Genomic DNA, 24,678 nt, shown 5'->3' with positions numbered 1-24,678 from the left:
TAGGGCAGACAATATTCTGAGTCACAATATACACTTTAACAAATTAAAAAACAAAACAAAACAGAGATCATACCTACAATGTATGCTCTCAGACCACAATAGAATTAAACTAGACATCAGTAACAGAAAGTCAGCTAAAAAATCCTCAAATATATGGAGATTTAAAAATCCATTTCTAAATAACACATGGGTTAAAGAAGTACTGAGAGAAATTTTTAAACATTTTAAACTAAATACAAATTAAAAAACAATTCAAGATTGTGAGATGCAGCAAAAGTAGTGCTTAGAGGGAAATTTATAGCATTAAATGCATATATTAGGAAAAGAAGAAAGATCTAAAAATTGATAAACTAAGCTTGTACCTTAGAAAACTGAGGGGAAAAAAAGGGCAACCTTAGCCCAAAACAGAAAACATCAATTAGAGTAAAAATAAGAGAACTATGGAGAAATAAAATCAATCAGTGCTGAGAGGGGTGTGTCTAGAATTAATTTAACTGGTTTAGGTTTGGCTAGTTCTGGCTGGAAAGGAGAGCTTATGTCATCCACAGAATCTATCCCACAAGATTTCCTCTGCTACTACTCACTTTTCTGCCATTTGCTCATGTGTTTATTAAGCAAAAATATATTCATTGCCCCATATGCCAGGCAATGTATTGATTTCTAGACTATTACAAAGATAAATAAGACTCAGTCCCTGTAATAAATAATAATAGCAGCTAACATTTATTGATTCTGAGGCAGCAGTTGTTCAAAGAACTCTGCAACTATTAATTCATTTAAACCTCACATAAAGGTTGGTGGATATCATAGTTTACCTCCATCTTATAGATGAAGAAACTGAAGCATAGAAAAGCTAGAAAATTTGCCACAATCACATTGCTGCTAGGGGCAAAGTCTGGGCTAAGCTCTTGGTCATGGCATTCAACTGCAATACTCAAGGAAAGGAAATTTCTCAACGTCCCTTGAAAATCTACTCTTGTCTACTGGAAATCCTCACATTAAGGGCATGTACCTTACATTTAACATCAACCCCTTCAACTGAAATCTAAAGGCATTTCTTTCTTTCCTTTCCCTCTCCCTTCCTTTCTTTTTCTCGCTGAATGGAAACAGGAGGGGGGGAATAGACAGCTGTGTATAATGCACTTTCATATATCTGAAAAAAATGTTAAGGAATTTATGAAAGAAAAAGAAACTTATTGGAAATTACTTTTTAAAAAAGCTTTTTGGTATTTGAAGCTTGGCTAGAAATACTCTAAAGAAGAAAGCTGTTTTTGACATGTATAAAGATTTTTTAACAACCATCTCTCTTGTAAGTAATTAAGTACAAGTAATTACATAATTACTTGATTATGTAGCAGCACTAAAATTTTACAGGAGGTTTTTTACTTAAACTCTAGCCTTATAAAAATAATTGCCACAAGTCAAAATTATTTTCTAAATGCAGTAATTCTTTCTGCCTTTAATTTTTTTGAGGGGGGGTGGGTGAGGTGAAATCTGGGTCTATTTTTGTTTAGCAACCAGAGCCAGAGAAATATGTAATTTAATAATGTGTCACTGTGTTCAGACACTGACTTAAAACTTAGAATGAATCTCCAAGTTACAATGGTGAGAAACACTTAGATAGGAAATGAAATTATAAGCCAAGGCCACTTTTTGAGAATTTCTTTGGTCATAAATTTCTAAAACCATCAGTCATATTTGGGTGAGAGTGCTATTATTTTCATCACAAAAGGGTATTTTAAAATACTTGGTTTCTCAAAGACATCACCAAATAATAAGATTGAGAGATAGAAAAAGCATTGGAAATAAAGAAGACTCACAAAACATTATTTTATGCAACCTCTGCTTATAAGAAACAAGCTTGAGTAACATATTATGTAGGCCGGCCTTCCTTCCTTCCTGCCTTCCTTTCCTTCCCTTCCCTTTTATCCCCTCCCTCCCTCCCTCCCTGCCTGCCTACCTTCCTCCCTCCCTTCCTTCCTTCTCTTTTCATTTTAAAGTGAGCTGTCTCATCATTGCAAATTTTCTCAAGTTCTTAGAACTCTAATTAAAATGTGGTAATTGGTTATGTTACCTCAATTACCATGATGCATGGACATTGATGCAAAGTGACATCAATTGAGTCCCTTGGGTGTTTTACCCTGGGGCCATCCCATTTATCGTGGCCTTATTATTTTCAATTATGTGGCTAGCTATGTTGCATAGTTTCAAGGCCAATAAAAGTGCAGGGGTTTTCTGAACTCCAGGTTCTGTTTTCAATGCTAGAGCTCTGGAGTGCCAGGGCAGAAAGAAAAAAATAGAAGTTATTTTGTGGAGAATAAAAATGTAAAATCCTACATCCACTAAGCAGTCAAAGGTACACTTGCTAAAATAAAGGTATTTCAAAAGAACACAGATTTTTCTGTTTAAAAATCTGTTTGAAAAGTAAGAATGATTTATTTGCTACTGATATCTACTCCTCCTAACAAGAAAAATAGTGATAGAACCATTCAGAGATCTTATATGAGGAGGTAAATAGGAGAAGAAACTGAGATTGAAAAGATAAATTTTAAAGGTTTGGTTTTGAACAGGGCTAAGCAGAACTGAATTGAGTGTGCTACAAGCTTATGTTACAGAATGATAGTATTTTCCAGAGATGGGTCCCAGCATGAATGTGAAGGTAAGATCACTCCGAAATGGTTACAGTATACAGTGCTGCCCCATGGGGATGCCACTGGTGTTTGTGGGGGAAAAGCCATTGTTTGTTCTATGCACGGTGGTTGTCTCCCCACTTGCATCCATTCAGGGCTAGTGGTTTCTGCAGGAATGACTCCTGGATATTTCTCCACAAAACCTCTAGGAAATAATTTGGGAACATCATTAATAAATATAACGACACTATATCAAACCAGTTTCATTTCCTGAGTATGATTCCTGTGTATTCACAAGGTTTTAATTTTTTTAAAAAATCATATTTTCAGATTTCTAAAAAAATGAAGAAAATTTTCTGTCCTTTTACTAATTAGTTTATACCTTGATTTCCTTTGAGTATTTCCAAATTGGTACATTTGTTTGTGTGTTGCAGGTGAGAGAGGAAACTGAATTGGAAAAGTTGTAAGAGAAAGGAGGAATTGTACTGCCCAAAGATCTCTTATTTCATTTTTCAAAAATTTTTTGTTTTTATTGAAGTATAATAGACATTCAATACTATATTATATCCAGGTTTACAACAGTGATTTGACATTCATATAACATTACAAAATAATCGCCACAGTAAGTCCAGTTGCCATCTGTCACCATACAAGGTTTTTAGAATACGTTGATTATATTCCCTATGCTGCACATTACACCCCCAGGGTCTTATTTTGTTTTATACTTGGAATATTGTACTTCTTAATTACTGTCACCAATTTTCCCATTCCCCACTCCCCTCTCCTTTGGCAACTACCAGTTTGTTCATTCTATGAGTCTATTTCCATTTTGTTTTGTTTGTTCCTGTTTTGCTTTTCAGATTCCACATATAAGTGAAATTATATGGTATATGTCTTTGTCTCATTTATTTCACATAGCATAATATCTTCTATCTAGGTCCATCCATGTTGTCACAAATGGCAAGATTTAATTCTTTTTTATGGCTGAGTAATGTTCCATTTATTTTATTTTAGTTCCAGAGTAGTTAATATCCAGTGTTATATTAGTTTGATGTATAGCAATTCAACAACTCCATATGTTACTCAGTGCTCATCAAGATAAATGTAATCTTTTTTTTTTTAAAGATTTATTTATTTTTTTGACAGACAGAGATCACAAGTAGGCAGAGAGGCAGGCAGAGAGAGGGGGAAGCAGGCTCCCTGCTGAGCAGAGAGCCCGATGCGGGGCTCGATCCCAGGACCTGGGATCATGACCGGAGCCAAAGGCAGAGGCTTTAACCCACTGAGACACCCAGGCACCCCAAGATAAATGTAATCTTAATGCCCTTCACCTATTTCACTCATACCCCCCACCACTTCCCTTCTGGTAACCCTCTGTTTGTTCTCTATAGTTAAGTATCTATTTCTTGGTTTGTCTCTATTTTTCCTTTGTTCGTTTGTTCTGTTTCTTAAATTCCACCTATGAGTGAAGTTATATGGTATTTGTTTTTCTCTAACTGGCTTATTTTGCTTAGCTCTGTACTCTCTAGATCCATCCACGTTGTTGTAAATGGCAAGATTTCATTCTTTTTTATAGCTGAATAATATTTCATTATATATCTATATATAGATAAATAAATCCATTATGTATCTATCCCACATCTTCTTTATTCATTCATCTATTTCTTAAAGATTTTGTTTATTTATTTGTCAGAGAGAGAGAGAGAGAGAACACAAGCAAGGGGAGAAGCAGGCTCCCAACTCAGCAGGGAGCCCTGGGATTATGACCTGAGCTGCAGGCAGACGTTTAACTAACTAAGCCACCCAGGTGTCTCTGTCCATTCATCTATTGATAGACATTTAGTCTAATTCCATAATACGGCTATTGTAAATAATGCTACAATAAACATAAGGGGGCATATATCCCTTTGAAATAGTTTTTTTTTAATGTTCATTGGATAAATACCCAATAGTGTGATTGTTGGATCATAAGGTAGTTCTATTTTTAATTTTTTGAGGAACATCCATACTGTCTTTCATAGTGGCTTCACCAGTTTGTATTTCCACCAACAGTGCAAGAGGGTTCTTCTTTCTCCACATCTTTGCCAACACCTGTTGTTTCTTTAGTTTTTGATTTTAGTTATTCTGACAGGTATGAGGTGGTAACTCAGTTTGGTTTTGATTTTCATTTCCCTGATGATAAGTGATATTGAGCATCTTAACATGTATCTGTTAGCCATATGGATCTCTTCTTTAGAAAAATGTCTGCTTATGTCTTCTACATTATAAAGTCAGATTTTTTGGTGTTAACTTATGTTAAGTTCTTTATATATTTTGGATACTAATCCTTTATCAGATATGTTATTTACAAATATCTTCTCCTATTCAATAGGCTATCTTTTAGTTTTGTTGGTCGTTTCTTTGCTGTGCAGAAGCTTTTTATTTTGATGAAATCCACATAGTTCATTTTTGCTTTTGTTTCCCTTGTCTCAAGAGACACATCTTGATAAATATTGTTTCAGCCAATGTCAGAGAAATTACTGCCTGTGGTCTCTTCTAGAATTATTATGGCTTCATTTATGTCCTCAATCCATTTTGAGTTTTTGTGGTATGGTGTAAAAAAGTGGTCCAGTTTCATTCTTTTGTATGTAGCTGTCTAGTTTTCCCAACACCATATATTGAAGAAACTGTCTTTTTTCCCATTGCACATTCTTGTCCCCTTCATCAAAGATTAATTGACCATATAATCATGGATTTATTTCTGGGCTTTCTATTCTATCCTATTGATCTGTGTCTATTTTTGTGCCAGTGAGGCGGATACAGACTCCCAGGCCCCAGCCCCTTCCCATACCCTGCCCCCATTGCTCCCGCTGGGGCAATAGAAAAGACCAAATGGCCATCCCATTTGGTTAAGATAAGATAACAAGTCATTGCTCTTGCTGAGGCAGAAGAAAAAAGACCAGATGCCCATGCCAGTCCTGTTTGATTAAGAAAAGAAAAAGAAACAAGTCCCCAGGGTGATTTAGCACTCTCCTGAGAGGCCTCCTCCCATAGATTATAATTCCACATGAAGGGGCCATTTGAGAGACCTCCAAAATGTCCCTTTACCATCCCCCATCACTCATAACCATAAAAACTCACACCTAACCCTGTTGGGGGCTCAGGCTTTGGGAAATGATCCCACTGGGTCTGCCAGCGATAATAAAGCTAAGTTTTCCCTGATTTCCTGTGTGCTGCTTGAGTTTCCTCTGTCGCTTCAGATTTTCCGCAACACCAGTACCATACTGTTTTGATTACTACAGCTTTTAAAGACTGGCACAGCGGAGATATTTATGGCAGAATCCCAGAGTTTATTTCCAAATCAGCATCAAGAAAGCCTTGTATTTGCAACGCTTCTGAGTCCTTTTCCATCTAACATCATGCATATATTAACTGTTAGGTCATTTGCCCCTTGATTTTTGTCTTTGGATTCAACAGTAAACTCAAGAAAGTTTTACAAAGAATTCATCCTATTACTTTTGGAAATACTTTCAGAGTAAAAAATTTGGAATGATGACGTATGATGACTTTACCCAAAGCATTTCATTCATAAAAATACATGCTGAAATCTAAATGTTGCTGAAATCTAAACTTTATTTTTCAAACTTTTCAATTTTTCAAAAGAAATTTTTTCCTCTCAAGTTTTTTCTTTTTTTATTCAGTGATTTCTCATTGTTTGATTTATTTTTTCCAAATAATCCCAATACTTAACCCTATCCATGTATTCCTTCCAATGAATCCAAATCTTTCTTTACACAAGAACCAAAAGATAATAATACAGAGAAGCAATGGGTTTACTTTCAAATGGAATTCTCTAACTAAACCCAATTTAGCTTGAGTCTTTAGATCTCTAACATAACATTCAATAATTCTTAGGACTGACCAACTAATAAAAAATAGTATATTAATGGAAATTACTGTGTTGTCATTTGTTTATATGATTCTTCTTGTATTCAATACAAAAAAGAATTCCAGGAAGTTTCCAAATAAAGGAAAAATAAGACTATTAGGGGGGAAGGTGAGGCAAGAAATTTTATCAATAAACTGTTTAAGAGCTGTGAAAGAGCTCAAAGTCCTAGAGTCACTTAAGTATGGCTCCAGATCTTTTTCCTCCACTTACTAGTTCTATGACCTTGGGTAATTTACTTCATTTTCCAAAAAGTTAGTTTCTTCATTTACAGTTGTTACAAAGATTAAATGAGACAATGGATGAAAAGTGGTAACCCAGGGACTAAGACAAGGTTCAATAAGGCTAGCACATACCACAACTGCCCCACTCTTTTAGTGACTGACACTTATACCACTTAACTTTTTAGAGGGTATTTGACAGACCACCAAAAATAACACAAGTGAGAAACACATTTGCTCACAATGTATGAAACCTTGTTTTAGCAACAATGGGCTCCCTGAGGGAACTGGTCTGTATTAGAATGAACCTACCTGGTAAACATTTATTGAGATGGCATTTGAAAAAAAAAAACAAATCTGACTTGTTGGGACACTGACTCTGGAGCCAAAATGCCTAGGTTTGAATGCCGGATCAATTGCAATACACAACTGGAAAACTGGCCTTCTTAGTACAAATTCCATGAAAGTCAGGAGTTTCTTTGAAGCATGTGTGAATTAATAAGAACACTCAAGAGCTTATAGCAAATGTTTAAATAAGTGTCAATGAAATATCAGTGGTCAACTAACTTACATGGTAGTCCAAATTCTCTTATTTACTTTTTCCCTAATACTTTGAAAGTGAAAATCCTTGCTTAGTTCTTTTTTAAAGTCCTCTATATTGCTGCTTTTCCTAGACCAGTTAGATATGGTTAATTTTTGGCAATTAAAACTTCTTCAGGGGCACCTGTGTGACTCAGGCAGTTAAGCATCTACCTTCAGCTCAGGTCATGATCCTGGAGTCCTGGGATCGAGCCCCATTGTCCAGGCTCCCTGTTCAGAGCAGAGTCTCTTTTGGCCTCTGCTCCTCCCCCAGACTCACAAGCCTGCGTGCTTTCTCTCTCTTTCTCTCTCTCATAAGTAAATAAAATCTAGAAAAAGCCCCAGGTTTTTCATACATCACCTGCAATAATAGAGAAATTTGATCCATAATTTCCTACATTGTAATGGAAAAATGGGATGACCTAATTTCAAAATCCAATAGGCTTCATTTGTATTTATAAAACTCCTGCTAATTTACTTAATTAAAACATAGCGGATGCACATGCAACATTCATATTGTTAAAAAAGGCCTCATCTTAGGGAGACAACTTGGGATGCGGCTTCAGGACAAGGACTCTGGAGCCAAAATGCTTAGGTTTGAATAACCAGATCAGTTACAAACCAGCTGGGCAACTTTGGAAAAGTTGCTGAAACTGTCTTTGCCTCAATTTTTTCTTCTGCAAAACTGAGAGTATAGTAGTACATATATCATATGGTTATTAAAAGTCTTAAATGGGGGAGCCTGGGTGGTTCAATCTGTTAAGCATCTATCTGCCTTCAGCTTGGGTTATGATCCCAGGGTCCTGGGATCAAGCCCTGCATTGGGCTCCCTGCTTCTCCTTCTCTCTCCCCCTCTGACTGCTGTTCTGCCTACTTGTGTTCTCTCTCTCTTTTTCTGTCAAATAAATAGATAAAATCTTAAAAAATAAATAGATAAATAAACAAACAAACAAATGTCTTAAATGACTGATTTCAGGATCTTGAGATTGTTAGGTCAGGCTCATGCTCAGCACGGAGTCTGCTTAAGACTCTCTTTCCCTCTGCCCCTTCCTGCCTGTGCACACACATGCATGCTCTCTCTCTCCCTCTCTAATTAAATAAATCTTTTTAAAGTCGTAAATTACTTAACATTTAACAGAAAAGTTCCTGACACCTATTAAGTGCTATTTTGTTAGCTATTATTATTATTGTTGTTGTTGTTATTTGGTCCTTCAGAAAAGTAATGTCCATATTTTTACTTACTTTAAAGCAAGGATACTCACTGTCAGGCTTCAGGGTAATCAACACATCCATAATTATATATAAAATTCTTCATATTCTCATGTATTTTTTAAAGTTTTATTGAGGTATAACTGATATAAAATAACTGCACAGCTTAACATGTACCATTTTATACATTTTAACATTTGGATAACCCATAAAACTATCACTACAATTAAGATCATGACAATATTTATCATCCCCCAAAGCTTTCTCATCACTCTTCACAATTCCTCCAGTGGTAACAAAGATCTTACCCTGTATTTTTTCTTTTTTCTTTTTTAAAATTTTACAGTTAGGTGATAATCCACTTTTAATTCATTTTTTGAATATGGTACAATTCAGAATTCACTTTAATATTTGTGCATATAGATATTCAATTGTTCCAGGATCATTTATTGACAGATTACCCTTGTAATCGCCTTTGTATCTTTGTCAAAAAATAACTATTTATGTGCTTCTCCATTTCTGAAATATCTGTCCTATTCCATTGATCTATTTCTTGACCTTGACACTAATGCTATACTCTCCTGACTACCATAGCTTTAGTATCAGTCTTGAAGTCAGTGTATGTAAGTGCTTCAACTTTATACATCTTTTTCAAAATTGCTTTGGCTATTTTAGTGTCTTTGTATTTCTATATGAATTTTAGACATCAGTTTATAAATTTCTACCAAAAACATTATTGGAATTTTCATTTGAATTACACCAACCCTATAGATAAATCTGGGGAGAACTGATACCTTAACATTATTGTGCCTTCTGATCCATGAACAGAGTATAGTTCATCACTCATTTAGTTATTTAATTTCTGTCAGTAATATTTTGTAGTTCTCAGAGTTTAGGTGTTCATATATTTTGTTAGATATATCCCTAAGTAATTTATGTTTTTGCTGCTATTATAAATGATATTGTTTTTTTTAATTTCAATTTCTGTTTGTTCATTAACATTACATAAAAATACAATTGATGTTTGTATATTGGTCTTGTATACTATAATCTGTTAAAGTCCATTACTAGCCCTAGGAAATTTTTTTGGAGATTTGATAGCATTTTCTGCAGAGATGATCATGGATTCTGTGAGTAAAGATAATTTGACTCCTTAACTTCCAAGTGGAATGTCTTTAATTACTTTTTTTCTTGCTTTATTGCACTGGCTAAAACTTCCAGTGCAATATTGAATAGAAATGGTGAAAATGGACACCCTTGCTTTGTACCTGATATTAAAAGAAAAGCACTCAGTCTTTTACCATTAAATATGTTAGTTCTAGATTATTTGTATATGCCGTTTAGTAAATTGAGAAAGCTTCTACTTTATTCTTTGGTTCTGAGTTTTTAATAAGAAAAGATTTTAGATAAATGCTTAAATGTTTTTTCTGCACCCACCATTACAATCTTAGAGTCTTCCTTTCTTACTCTATAAATATGGTGAATTACATTGAGTTTTTTAAATTGGCATTTCTAAACCTCACACTGTCATGATGTATTATTTTACAAATTGTTGATTTGCTTTGATAAAATTTTGTTCAGAATCCCTATCTCTATTCATGAGGGATACTGATCTGTAGTTTTCTTATAATGTCTTTGGGTAATACTGTCTCAGAAAATGAATTGGGAAGTATTCTTTTTAAATTTTTCTGGAAGACTTTGGAAAAAAATAGTACTATTTATTCCTTAACTCTTCATCCATAAAGAATTCATTCATAAAGCCATTTGGCCCAGATTTTTGTTGTAGGGAGGTTTTTAACTGATGGTTCAATTTATTTAGCAGATATGGGGCTATACAGGTTGTGTATTTCTTCTTGAATAAATGTTGGTAGCTTGGAACCTTTGAGGTTTTTTTTTATCTATATAGTTGAATTTAAAGGCATAAAATTATTCATAACATTCCCTTCATATTATTTTTATATAGTAGAATATGCAGTGATGTTTATTTATTATTCCTGATGATAATTTGTTTCTTTTTTCCTTTTTCTGATTAGTCTCGATAGAGCTTTGTCTTTTCAGTAAAACAGGTTTTTGTTTTTATTTTTTTCTCTCTATTATTTTTCTGTTTTCAATTTCAGTGATTTTTTGCTCTGATCTTTATTTCCTTTCCTGTACATACGTTGTATTTAATTTGCTCTTCTTTTTCTAGTTGTATAGGGTGAAAGCTAAGATCATTATTTTAATGGTAAATCTTCATGGCACAAATTTTATTATTGTTTTCTATTTCTACTCAGTACAAAACACTTTATAATTTCCCTTTTTCATTTCTTCTTTGCGCCATGAATTGCATATAAGCATGCCATTTAGTTTCCATATATTTGAGGATTTTATCAATATATCTTTTATTTCTTTCTAAACTAATTCCATTATAAGTAGACAGCATACTACATATGATATGAACCCTTTTAAAATTAAGACTTATTCTGTGGCTCACAAAAGAGTCATTTTTGGTAGATGTTCTGTGTACATTTGAAAAGAATGTATATTCTTTTGTTGTGGGATGTGGTGTTTTAAATGTCAGATCAAGTTGGTTTATGAAGGGTTTATGGCTTTCATATTCTTACTGATTTTCTGTCTGCCTGTACTATCAATTATTGAGGAAGGCTCTGTTAGAATCTCTACCCAAAACTGTGTATTCCTGTCTTCTTCCATTTGTATCAGTTTTTGACTTGTGTAAGGTTTTTTATTAGAACCTAAATATTTAGTAATGGTGTGTCCTCTTGAGTAATTAGCAACTTTATTATTAAAAATGTCTTTATATCTTAAAATATCTTTGCTCTGAAATTTAATTTATTTACTATTAATAATTGTATTTGCTTAATGTATATTTTCCCATACTTCTAACCTATTTTGTCTTTATACTTAAGGTGGGTTTATTATAGGCAACACATAGTTCAATCTTGCTTTTTTCTTTTAATCCAATCTATTACTGCATTTTAATTGGGGTTTTTAGTCCATTTATATTTAATAGAATTACTGATGTGGTTGATTTAATCTTCCATTTTGCTTGTTTCACTTTATTTTACCTGTTCATTATTCCCATTTTTCCTCTTTTCCTAAATTGTGTGTATGGTTTCTTAATGATTTCATCTTATTTCCCTTGTTGGACTATTAGTTATAGTTTCTTGTGCTTTTAGAGAGTCACAGTATAAATTTTATCTTTTCACAGTCTATCTTTAAGTGATATTATAATACCCCATGTAGTATAAGAACCATTCAACAGTATATTTCCATTCCTAGCCTTTGTGATATTGTTGTCATATGTGTTACCTCTCCACATGTTATAAATCCCACAATACATGGTTATTGTCTTACTTTAAACAACTAATTATCAGTTAAAGAGATTTAAATAATACAAAAAATATTTCATATTAACCCACATAGTAACAATTTCTAATGCTTAACATTTCTTTGCATGGATTCAAGTTTCCTACTGATACCATTTTTCTTTTGCCTGAAGTATTTCTCTTAACATTTCTTGTAATGTAGTTCTTTTGGTGATAATTTTTTTCACCTTTTGATGTCTGAAAACCATTTTTATCTTCCTCTTTGACTATTTTCTCTGTGTATAGAATTCTTGGTTGTTATTTTCTTTCAATTATTTCTAAAAATGTTGTTCCACTGTCTCCTGATTTGCATTGTTTCTGACAAAGAAGTCTGCTATAACTGTTAAAAATATTTTTTTTCCCCTGGATGCTTTGAAGATATTCTCATCACTGGTTTTAATCAATTTGATTTCGATGTCCCTTGTTGTAGCTTTTTTCATGTTTATTGTGCCTTAGGTTTTTTGACACTCTGGATCTATGGATTTATAGTTTTATCAAATTTGGAAAATTTTGACCATTACTTCTTCAAAATTGTTTGTCCTTTCTTTTAGGGATTCCAATTACATATGTAACATTAGGCTGCTTATGTCCTTTCTTTAGGAATTCCAATTACATATTAGGCTGCTTAAAGTTGTTGCACAGCTCACTGATGCCATGTTTTCTATTTGGTCTTGTTTTCTCTGTTTCATTTTATACAGTTTCTACTGTTGTCTTCAGGTTTATGAGTTCTTTTTCAATATATAATTGGCTATTAATAACATTCTATGTATTTTTCATCATAAACCATGTATTATAGTTTTTATGGGTAGAAGTTTGATTTTAGATAAATATCTTCAAAGTCTCTACTTAATAAGTGCAATATTTTTTGTCTAGCTTCTTGAACATATGGAATGCAAGTAAAATAACTTGTAATGTTCTTGTCTATTAATTCTATAGTCTGTGTCATTACTGGATCTGCTTATATTGCTTAATTTTTTCCTCTTTCTTATCAAATATATTTTACTTATTTTTTGAATGCTAATTGTTTTTCACTAGATGTTAGATACTAAAAGTTTTACTTTGTTGGATCCTGGATACTTGTATGCTTTAAGTATTTTTGAGTTTTGTACCAGCTCAGTTAAATGACTTTGAAAGAGTTTCATTCTTTTTTTAATATTTATTTATTTGAGAAAGAGAGAGAGTCGGGGGGGGTGGAGAGGAAGAAGGCAGAAGGAGAGGAACATAGAGAACTTCAAGCAGATTCCCCACTGAGTATGGAGCCTAAGGCAGGGCTTGATCTCATGACCCTGAGATCACGACCTAAGCCAAAATCAAGAGTCAGACACTGAACCAACTGAGCCACCCAGGTGCCTTAAAAGAGTTTGATTCTTTCAGTTCTTGCTTTAACAGTTTTTTGGCAATACTAGAACAGTATTTGTATTAATTTTGCCCCATTACTAAAGCAAAATCATTCTTAATACTTAGGCACATGCTCTGTGAACATGAGGGTTTCTCCTGTGACTGATGGGAAAAGGAACCATTGCCAGCTATGTGTAAGTTCCAGGAATCATTCCCTGTAATTTTTTTTTGGATGTTTTCTTCTGCTTAAGACCTGTATATGTCTACAGTTCTCTCCCCCTCTCCCTCCCTCTCTCTCTTTCTTTCTCTCTCTGTAGCTCCCTCCTCTTTAGTACTCTGTCCTGTAGAAACTTTAGCTGCCTCAGCCTTCTCAGACTCCCAGACCTGTCTCTCTTCTACTCAGTGAGACTCCAGATTCTGCATAGATTTCCTTTCTGTACATTGTGCTCTGGAAACACTAGGCAGAAGTTTGACTAACCATTGTATCACTTAATTCATTTCACATCTCTTCATTGTCTGATATTCAAGGTTAAAAATTGTTATTTTTTCCCCAGTTTTTTAGTTGTTTTAGGTATGAGGATGAGGGTAATCTACTCCCTCACTTTATCTTGGCTAAAAGTGGAAGTCTGCTAATGTATTTTAAGAGGAAGAAGGCCTATAGCCTTCATCAGGGAGTTATTGTCTCTTCACCAAATATTAGGAAACACTGTTCTGAATGGATTTATAAATTAGTGGTAGGGATTATTGTTGTTACTGTGGACTGTCTTATATGTTTTAATTTTCATCTATTGTAGGAAATGATATTTAAACTGTTAAAATAATAAAAATCTTGGTTGTCTATAAAAAATACATAATAAATTTGGAATGCTAATTTGGTAGCTGGGATGGCTTAAGGTAATAAAAATGCATAGTATTGTCCGACAAGAAATGGGCCTCAATCAATGAAAGGTGTAAAAGAACAAAGTTCAAATTTCTTTGGCTCACAAAGAAGAAGGGAGGAGACTAGGAAAACAACAACATAAAAATCAAATGAAAATTAGATTTAAAGCTTGGAAAGTATGGACAGAGATCAGTTTCATAGGTAACACACACAAAAATAATTACACAATTTCAAAACCTTGATAAGGGTTTTAGAAAGATGTTTTGGGGAATTTAATACATGATCTCTTGCTTTCTTGCAAGTGTTAAAAAAGAGATAAATATATTCATTATTTACCTAGTTAGGGGTAATAGAAAAGCTTGTTTGACATTTATACACTTAATTAAAATTTTTTGAATATTGTAGAAAGACTTTCCATATTTTTGTCAGTGTTAACTATAAGAGGGAAGACAGTAATCACCTTTGAATATTTCCTAGTATTATCGTTATTTATACATTTGTATTATCTTTCTAGGTATGGTTTTTCAGAAGAGGGAAGAAATCTTATTTACTTCTGAATATCTAACACTGACTACTATAGACCATCACTTAGAGAAAATTCACTTACTTAACAGATTCTATGAAGTACCTATTGAGTCCTAAGTACTATGTGGGACTTTAGAAATGCAATGGTGAGCAGAAATTGGCTATATGGTTGTGTTCTTTAGACCAGTGGAGAAGATTAATAGTAATCAAATCATCACACAAACAGATGTAAATTGAACAAGAAGGAGCACTGCATGTACAATTAAGTGACATCTCTTATATAAGCTATTTCCAAAGTGACTAATGAAGAAAATCCTATAATGCAATGACTGAATCAGAGCTTCTAATTCTCAGGATCAGAATTTAGCCCAGATGTTTAGAACCACTTTTCCAATACCTCATATAGAACTAACTTGAAGAAAGGAGTATACCATGGGGTAATTCGATCATGTTTCAGAACTTGGAAACATTGTCCCTATCAGACTAAAAGAAAGGTCAGAACGTTTTTTTCATGATTTCATGAAGGTGAATATTCCTATAGAAATGGAACAATGCTCAAAGCCATTTTGTGGGAACATGAAGACTGATAATGAACATAAATATAACTCTAAACCAAATGCCAGAATAAAACAAAATTTACAAAATAAAGCATGCAGTCATTCATTCAGCAAATATCTGTTAAACATCTACCATGTGGAAGTATGACCCAGGCCTTGGAAACCTAGCAATGAATGTCCCTGTACACAGGAAGGGGATGTCAGGAGGGTGGGGACATATGATAAAAAGCAAACAGACCACTTAAAGACTTCTGATTCTCTACATCAGCAGCCACCAACAATGGTCAAATACTTGCCTGCCTGTCAAAGCAACTTGGACTCTGTATCCAACCAATAGAGATCAGAAGCAAGAAGTGTCTCCAACTTAATAAGGTACTCTGTGCTTACTGTATTGTGGGTGTTAGTCCCATTCTCTTCTATCCTTTTCTTGACAGTCATTTTCAACCTTGTTTAGCACAGAAGACCCTTTTTGCTACCTCTATCATTCCAAACAACCTACACATTCAGCAGCTAACTTAAAGAAAAGGGGAGACTTTCCTCTATCTGCAATTTATATCTACTTCTATGTATTATCTTGAGCCTCTAAGAAGCAGCCAGGGTTTTAAATTGAAAGCTTACCTTTACCGAAGAAGCAGGATAAAAATGTCTACATCTAGTCCACAGAGATCTACTCCTGTATCCCTGATCATATGATTTCAAATATATCCCCAAAGAAAGCCATTTTGTCTCCTCCAAAGCAGTTTGAATGCTTCCAAAATGTCAAAGCTTCTCCAAGTGCAGATGGTTTTTGTGTAAGTTTTATTATGGTCACTACCATGCTTAGAGGCTTCAAACTATAGAATAAAAAAATAACCTCTTTTGCCCTTCCCAACACTCAGAAAGAAAGAAAGAAAGAAGAGAACACTCCAGCTAAATAGCTTCAAAACAAACAGGTCATTTTAAGAAAAGACATCCAATTATATAGACTCTGATTACTGGTAATAACTTGGAAGTCTTAAGAAATTTAACAACTTCAGCTCAAAACAATTAAACTGAACTGTTAAGGATAAAATCACCCCCTAGACTCAACATAGCTACAGATGCAGAAAGAGCAAGAAGGCTCCCTGATTCATTGTCCCTTCTGTTCTCAGTCCCAGTACCAAACACATCAGATAGCAGATATTAATGCTTTTTTTAAAAATTAGAATTCATAGGAGAAGGCTTTTTTATCTGTAGCAAGATTATTACATTTGATTTTTCAATGTTGAATCTTGGACATTCCAAAGACAAGGAACTAATAACATAAACACATAAGAAAAACTTCCCATTCCACATATGTATGTATGCATGTACTTCATTTATGTAAGACAAACATGAGACTTAGGCCTTCAACTAATGGACACTGACTTCAAGGTCATTTGAGGAATGCAACTGTTTTATCAAGAAACCTTTTCCCTTAAGGATATGAAGGTTTTCTGGACAAGGGCTTATTCTATATTATTATTAAACAAGTCTAGTCACATTTATTTCCTTCATGTAGCAACAGCTTGAACCTACAATTAACTTGGAAAATTCTTAAAAGGGACCCTACCCCTACCTTGAACACTACATTAAAACTCGAAGAGGAAACTTACTTGCTCTCAGCAATGCACCTCCATCAGAAGGAGCTCCAAGAAGGAACAGTGGAGTTTGTTGTACAAATAGTATTAATTTATACGTAAGGAAAAGGTAAGCAGTACACTTTATCTGTGGAGCATACACATTACAGCATACACATGCTCTAAGAGTGGAAAGCCACCTTCTAACAATATCTTCATAGGGTATTGTATGATTAAAGAATATCATTGGTAAAGGAATGATTGAAGGAATTAATGGCTTAGTTTGGTAAGATTAAGGAAAATCTTCATGTGATTTTTTTTTTTTAAAGACAATGAGATACACCGAAACATGTCTTATTAGTAGGCAAATAAATCTCTGTGCTATGACAAATGGAATTTCATTGAGTGGCTGAAGATACCTATCTCTTTGGTTTGCACAACCACTTGTAAGATGAATACATTTTCCAAGGCCCAAAATAATTTTTTTTCAGAGAAAAATAAGAGACCATTATGCTTAAAAAAAAAAAAAAAATCACTCACAGACTCCTTTCCCATCTTCTTTTGTAGCCTTGTCTGCCACTGGACAGCTTGCATAACAATGGCTTCCCACCTTCTTTCAAGATTTACAATGATCAGTTGCATGGGCTGGTGGTCTGCGTTCAGATTGCAAGTCTCCCGGTCATCCAGAAGATGCTGGCATAATCGCAGGATGGAGGCCACTCCACGACGTCGCTGCTTGATTTCACCACAGAGGGACTGCAACACAAAGAGGGATCAATCCGTGTGTGTTTATAGAGCAGAATTCCCGAAAACATGAAATGTCTTCTTTCACCATAATTTCAGATTGTAGTGATATACTCGACTATGAACAATAAGACAAGAAGGGCTCTAGAGCTGTCTTTAGATTGGAGACCTCCTGTTGATACCTAACTAATGCCTAAGAATTTAGCTGCATCCCATTCCTCCTCCCTTTTTTCACTGATTTGTCCATCTAAAATTCTGGGTCCCACCTTGACACCTAGTTGATTAAGAATTTATAACTTACTGAAATAAATCAGGCAGGTCATGTGAATGCCAAATAGATTGACATGCTTTGATTAAAGGTGACAGGAAACAAAAAAGATAGAAAAGTGCTCCAAATGGAAATGGAATGTTTCCAAATTTATTCCTCAATGTTTCGGAGCCAAAAGTTTAGTTTTCTAAACTGGCTGGGGAAAACTTAAATAAGATTGTCAAGAATTCTGATACATAACATCTATTATTGGGGGGAAAAAGGATAAGCAACATTTCTCTTCCAAAGCTTGATTAACAAAGCAATAATGTTCCGAAAACAGAAATTAGGATACTGGATTATTACTGCACTATTTGTTGGTTGCTGTTTCTTTTAATAGACATGCACACAATTTAAGAAGGATATGCATGCATCAAAATAGCATTTTGCCCCCAGAAGCATTTGTATTGCTGCAGTGACCCTAAGCTGAACGATTCAAGCAAAATAGTGGGTACACATGTCTAAAAATATTATATCTTTTCTTTGCCTACGGATAGTGTGTAAGTGATATTCTAATTCAAAGCCTTCAGGAGAAATGATGATTATATCCACAAACATCACTGAATTACTAATCTCCTTCAACTGCTACAATTGGACTGCTCTAACAGTTAACAGATTGCTTATTAATCAACAAGGGTAAACAAGACAATGCAATTTCATTTAGTGTGAGAGTTTTAATGCCTAAAAGTATTTGTGCTTAAAATGTTAATCTAGATAAGGCTTCATTAGAAGAAGTCTTAAAATGATTAAGTGCGGTTCACTGAAATGTGCACAGAGCGGTAGTAGATCAGCAGGTGGACATTTCGTACAGATGCCCGCTTATTGATATAATACATGCTCTAGCCATTTAAATGACCCTAACTCAGTAATAGCTGAAATTCTATTATTTCTGTAATGAGAGAACACTGTACCTTTAATATTTCTGAATTTTAAATAAGGTGAATGACAAATTCCCAAACCTCTATTTATGGCAAAATATGACTAGAAATTTTATTATTCAATTTTTACCAGTGCAGCATTTTTAGTTATGTTTCCTGAACTTACCCTTATTTATTTTCCTAGCATTCATTATTATTTTCCTACATAGCTCTTGATATAACCACCAGGTCTGACAAATTTCTTTACTGATACTATTCATTTGTTCAGTGCTGATTGAGGAGGACCCCTGGATATTTGAAGATAAAAGTTGAGGGCCTACTAAAGCAAAAAGCATTGTTTCCATACCCTCCTCCAATACTGCTACCTCCTCATTCCTAACTGCATTCTCTCTCTTTCTGCCTCTCTCTCTCTGTGTCTCTTTCTCTCCCTCTCTCACACACCACCCCCTTCAATTTCCTCTCTTGCTCTAGAACTGTTGAGTAAGTCAAACTATCAAGCCAAATTATCTCCTGCCAAATTTCGGTCTCATATTAACACTTCAAGATAATAACACAGCCAGCTGAAATTGGTTGAAATGAGTCCTGTGACTATGAATATTGAGGATTTCATTTTTCATTTTTGTGTTGCTATAAATTTGTTTAAAATACAGGGTTAGGGAAATCAAAAGTGTTATTTCCATGGCATAAAATGGGATTTTACAAAACTCTCTTTGCAGTTGACTAGACTGATAACTGCATTCCTCAAGCCAGCAAAAAGTCACAATGTTTCTTCGCCAAATGAAAATTCTCCATGGATAGCACTAACTGAAAGTGTGGAGTTAGCACAGCCTCCTTGGTAACATTTACAAAGTAGCCCCGATGAGCTTCATACACCTCTCAGGCACTTTCAGAGTTCTGAAACAGGACATGTGAGATCACTAGGGTAAATTTTCATAAAGGTCATCAGTCATAATTTTTTTATTTTTTTATGAGTATCTAGAATGTATCCAGTATTTAAGTATCCAGATGATCCCCAACCCACATCTTAACGTGAGTCGGTGTAGGTAGTTTAAAAACCGTGAAAGCTGTTTTTGACATTCAATATGAGATTTGATGGGATGTTAATATTCACTATCTAATTTTGGGATCTTCACAAGCTTAGATTTTTTTTTTTTTTTTTACTTTAAATATCCAAAGAGCTAAGTCTATAACCTGGATTAATAATTTATCTTCTATGCACATGGGGAAATAATACTACTTTAAAAGGAGGTGGAAATTGGGAATTTTAAATTGTCAACATATTTTTTGGTGCTTTTTAATATCTAGGAGATAAAACTGATAAAATATAATTCTTCCACATAAATGGGTTCCTATGACAACCATTAAAATACACATATTTATTTATAATCACAAACACCTACTAAATAAAACCAATGCATTTGCTGGTAATGTTTCTTAGAATCAGTAGCTTACATTATTTCCATGATAAACTATGCACAGAGAAATGTTAAATATAAGTATACGGGAACAAATAAGTATTGTAACTATTTCTGGCTTACATTTCAGAGGAAACTACTTTAAAACAGAAATCCAAACTGAATCTAAGTAAGACGCTGAAATAAGATAAACTCATCCCAGTTTCTCAGACCCCTCAAATGTGCATTGCACCTTCCATCTGCTCTGCACTGTTCCAGGTACCAAGGCTTCAAAAAGGAGCAAGTTACTGCTCCTCTCAAGGACCTGAGAGTCTATGAAAGGTGGACTACACAAATTAGTGTGGTAATGAGGGTAACATACAGAGAGGCATGTTAACATAAGTTTGCATAAGTTGCTCTTGGAGGAGTTGGTGAAATCTTCAGGGAAAAGTGAGTCAGACTGTCCAAGCTGAATGGTTGCAGTTCTCAAGATAGAAGGGTCGGGAAGCAAGTGTCCTGGGACAGTGGGGGCACCTTAATGTGTTAGGGAGAAGAGACAATGAAGCAGTTGGACAGGAAGTAAGGAGCAGAAAAGTTCAGAATGCTTTTCATTATTGCCAATTTGGAAGCATTTTCCTTGATATCTCATGAGATCATATTGGTTCCAAGCATAGTTGTATTGCCTTCACAGAAAAGTACAGAGATAAGAAGGGTGAAAGGAAATCTAAAAAGAACAAAAAAACCTCCACTAATTATCAGTATGTCTAAGGAAGAGATTCCAAATGCTTTTGTATGTAGTTGTCCTATTATTTTGTGATTGTTAGGCAACTTCTTCTTCTAAGACTACCTCTGTTAGTACCAAGGTCGTTGTCTTGGATCACTTCAGGATTCAGTTTTTGGGATATAGTTTGAGTGTGCTAAACAAATTTCTGATAAACTTTTAATTTACTTTATTTTATATTTCTACTCAAATTCTTCATGTTATTAAAAAGGCAGGCTGCTATGAGAAATGTAGAAAAGTAAAAATCAAAATTTTTAAGTCAATTTTTTTTGCCCTTACCGTAATCAGATCTCCAACCCTCTACACACATCTTTTCGGACATGTTGCAATAGCGTTGCCAACAGGCTGAAGGTTTTTTGGTTTTTGTTTTAAAGATTTTATTTATTTATTTGATGGAGAGAGAGACCATGAGGGAACACAAGCAGGGGGAGTGGGAGAGGGAGAAGCAGGCTTCCAGCTGAGCAGGGACTGATCCCAGGACCCTGGGATCCTGACCTGAGCCAAAGGCAGACACTTAACCAACTGAGCCACCCAGACACCCCCAGGCTGGAGGTTTTTATATCACACTTACAAACTGCCAATCGGTTTTCAATATATCAATGGTGATGCAAAGCAAGGCTTTTGGTTTATCTGGGGTGTTTCTTCCCTTTCTTCTTCTTTTTTTTAAATGGGTTTTTTTCTTTTTCTCTTTTCTCTGTCAACACTTTTGACCTTTTAAACTACTCTATTATTAAGCCAAATGTGATGTAACATCATTTTCGACACTGGCTTCAGTTTAACACTATTAAAGGTAAGCCTTCCAGTATTCCAATATTTCAATATACTATTATTGGTATTTTATTTTCCATTATATTTTAAACATAAACATATATATACACACACTTATACCATACTGTATAACATGATTATAATTTACTTATATACCCATATTCTTGACATTAAAAACAATAATGTCACCTACTATCACAGAAGGATATAAATCAGTTTACAGTCAAAGACCTATAATTAAACCAAAACCCTAACTGCACAATAAGTAAAATGTAGGGTGGGGGGAATGCGTGAGCCTGGTGATGGGTATTAAGGAGAGCACATATTGCATGGAGCACTGGGTGTTATACGTAAACAATGAATCTTGGAACGCTACATCAAAAACTAGTGATGTACTGTATGGTGATTAATATAATTAAAAAAATTTTTAAGAAGTAAGTAAAATGTAAGAACCAAATAGAGAAAAGAGAGATGAGGGAGAAAATGCAATTTTAAAAGTACCAAAACTAAACATATGTTAAAAGCAGAGAGAGAAAAAACCTTGCTGAGAAAACTCCAAAGCAATTTGTCTCTATATATCTTACATAATTATATTTAGCAGGTTAGTGTAACATCATTAGGTAGGTCAACATGAAAAAAGTGATAGGATTTAAGGTGATCTGTCAACTAAAAACCATTTACGAAGCAATTCCATTTATAAAGTCAAACATACCTTTATTTTCTAGATTGATCAACTTTAACAGTATCTATTGAGTATGTCCTCTCTGTGGCAAGCACAATAAAGAAGTTTCAACCTGCATATATGGACACATACCTGCCTTCGATCTAGTTGGAGTAAGGAAACAACAGAGTGAGGAGGAAAAAAGTGAAAAAGACAGGCAAGTTCTTCTGGTTTAAATATTCACAAGTAAATAGCTCCATCTCCTGCACCAAGGACTTCCCACACTTTTTCAAGTGTTTTTCCTCTATTTTGCACTTTCTGTATTTTACCATTTTAATTTCATGAGGTAGGCAATAGTCTTGTCTTAGTCTGCTACCTGTGACTAGATATGTAGAGCAACGGTGCTCCAAGTGTTCCCCCAGGCCAAGCAGCATCAGCATCACCTGTGAACTGGGAAATGCCAGTTCTCTGGTGCCTCTCCACATCTTCTGGATCTGCAACTCAGGGATACACCCCCAAGAGCTATGGTTTAACAAACCCCACAGGTGATTACAGTGCATACTAAAGTTCGAAAACACTGGCCTACAGGGAAACGGAGGAGCTTCGTTTTGCACGTCAGAGAATAAATCCAGGTGGGCAGATTTTTTTTTTAGAAGTATAAAATAGAAGTTACAAGTTCTAATTCTGGAGTCACACCGCTAGCCAAGAGCCTAGACACCACACCCATTTGGTGATCAGTTATTTTTTTCATTGTTACTGAATTACTGAAAGAAAATGAACCAATCAATCAATGAATAGAACTTTTTGACTAAAGGTATCTTTATATTACTAGTACCTGCTTGATGATCTTCAGGAATTTTCAATATACATTATTAAGAATGATGATAATGGGGGCACCAGGGTGGCACAGTAGGTTAAACACTGGACTCCTGTTTTCAGCTCAGGTTGTGATCTCAGGGTCCTGAGATCAAGGACCATGCCAGGCTCCACGTTGAGTGTGGAGTCTGCCTAAAACTCTCTCTCCCTAGCCCTCTGTCCCTCCCCTCTGTGCTCTCACTCCAAAATAAATAAATAAATCTTTTTAAAAATGATGATATGTTAGGTTGTCTGAATACCATATTTGGGAATTTTATCAAATTAGTCATTTAGTGATGAATGACTAATACATATGGCATTGTGCTAAATTAAGAAGAAGCTTCTCTCAGAAAGTGTATGTAGTTTAAAAAAACCATGATGATTATTTGAAAGGTACAAGGCATCAGATGCAGGAAATGTTAATGCTGCAACCATGGTTTAATAAGAACATACAGCAGATGGGGAAAATGAGAGGCAACACTGGTACTTCTGTGAGTCTTCAAAAGATGCTTTTAACTGGTTGATTCTGTATTATTATTTTGGGGCAAGGCTGACAGAGATCATATGGATGGTATTCCTCACAGCAATAAATATTTATTGAGTATCAATTATGTGCCAAACTCCATACTTTTCATTATAGGATTGGAACCGGTAAATAAGAGGAATATAAGAAGATGTAGTACCTATATTGAAGTGCCTGTGATTTGTCTGTCAAGAGAAGACTCTGCCTCCTCAAAGTGAAAACAAAACAAAACAAAACAACAAAGTTTTTTTGATAAGACCTAACCCATTAGGTTGTTGTAAGTTTTAAATGAATTAAACACAGGAGTAAATCTTCATTACCTGGGGATAGACAATGTTTTTTTGTTTGTTTGTTTGTTTTATATAGGACATCTAAAGTAGAAGTTACTTCTGACTTCTTGGGCAATGATTTCTTAGATATGACACCAAGAGTACAAGTGACTTTTGGACAACTTGATCAAAATTAAAAACTTTTGGTCTTCAAATGACACCATAAAAAGTGAAAAGACAACCCACAGAATGGGACAATATCTGAAAATCATATCTGATAAAGGACTAATATTCAGAATATATAAAGAACACTTAAAATTCAATAATATAAAGATAAGTAACTCCATTTTTTAAATGGGCAAAGTATTAAATAGACATTTCTTCAAGGAAAACATACAATTGGCCAATAAACATATGGAAAAATATTCATCATCATTAGCCATCAGGGAAATGCAAATCTAAACCATAACTACATACTACTCACCTGCACTACGATGGCTAAAATAAAAAAGACAGAAATCACAATGTTGGTAAGGATATAAGGAAATTGGAATCCTCATGCATTTTTGGTGGGATTGCAAAGTAGCACCATTCACTTTGGAAAACAGTATGATATTTCCTCAAAAAGTTAAACATAGAATTACTATATAGTCCAGCAAGTTCTCTTCTAGATAAATGTCCAGAAGAATTGA

The 24,678-nt window shown here is 34.5% G+C and overlaps 1 protein-coding gene across 3 annotated transcripts in view; it reads right to left on the bottom strand.

Moving 5' to 3' along the window:
- The window catches only part of AKAP6 (A-kinase anchoring protein 6), a 564,294-nt gene that overhangs the window by 29,169 nt on the left and 510,447 nt on the right, over positions 1-24,678 (bottom strand). For all 3 annotated transcript variants that reach the window (XR_006818743.1, XM_046008964.1, XM_046008965.1), the window contains one exon: positions 17,347-17,562. Coding sequence is in view for 2 of the 3 variants with exons in the window: in XM_046008964.1 (XP_045864920.1) it covers positions 17,347-17,562 (216 nt within the window). In the remaining variant the exon portion in view is untranslated. The remainder of the gene's footprint in view (positions 1-17,346; positions 17,563-24,678) is intronic.

This window comes from Meles meles, chromosome 6 (genome assembly GCF_922984935.1).
Source record: "Meles meles chromosome 6, mMelMel3.1 paternal haplotype, whole genome shotgun sequence".
In the NCBI taxonomy this organism is placed as follows: Eukaryota; Metazoa; Chordata; class Mammalia; order Carnivora; family Mustelidae; genus Meles; species Meles meles.
Note: the sequence above shows the minus strand (reverse complement) of the source record. Positions and strands in the feature narration are given on the sequence as shown.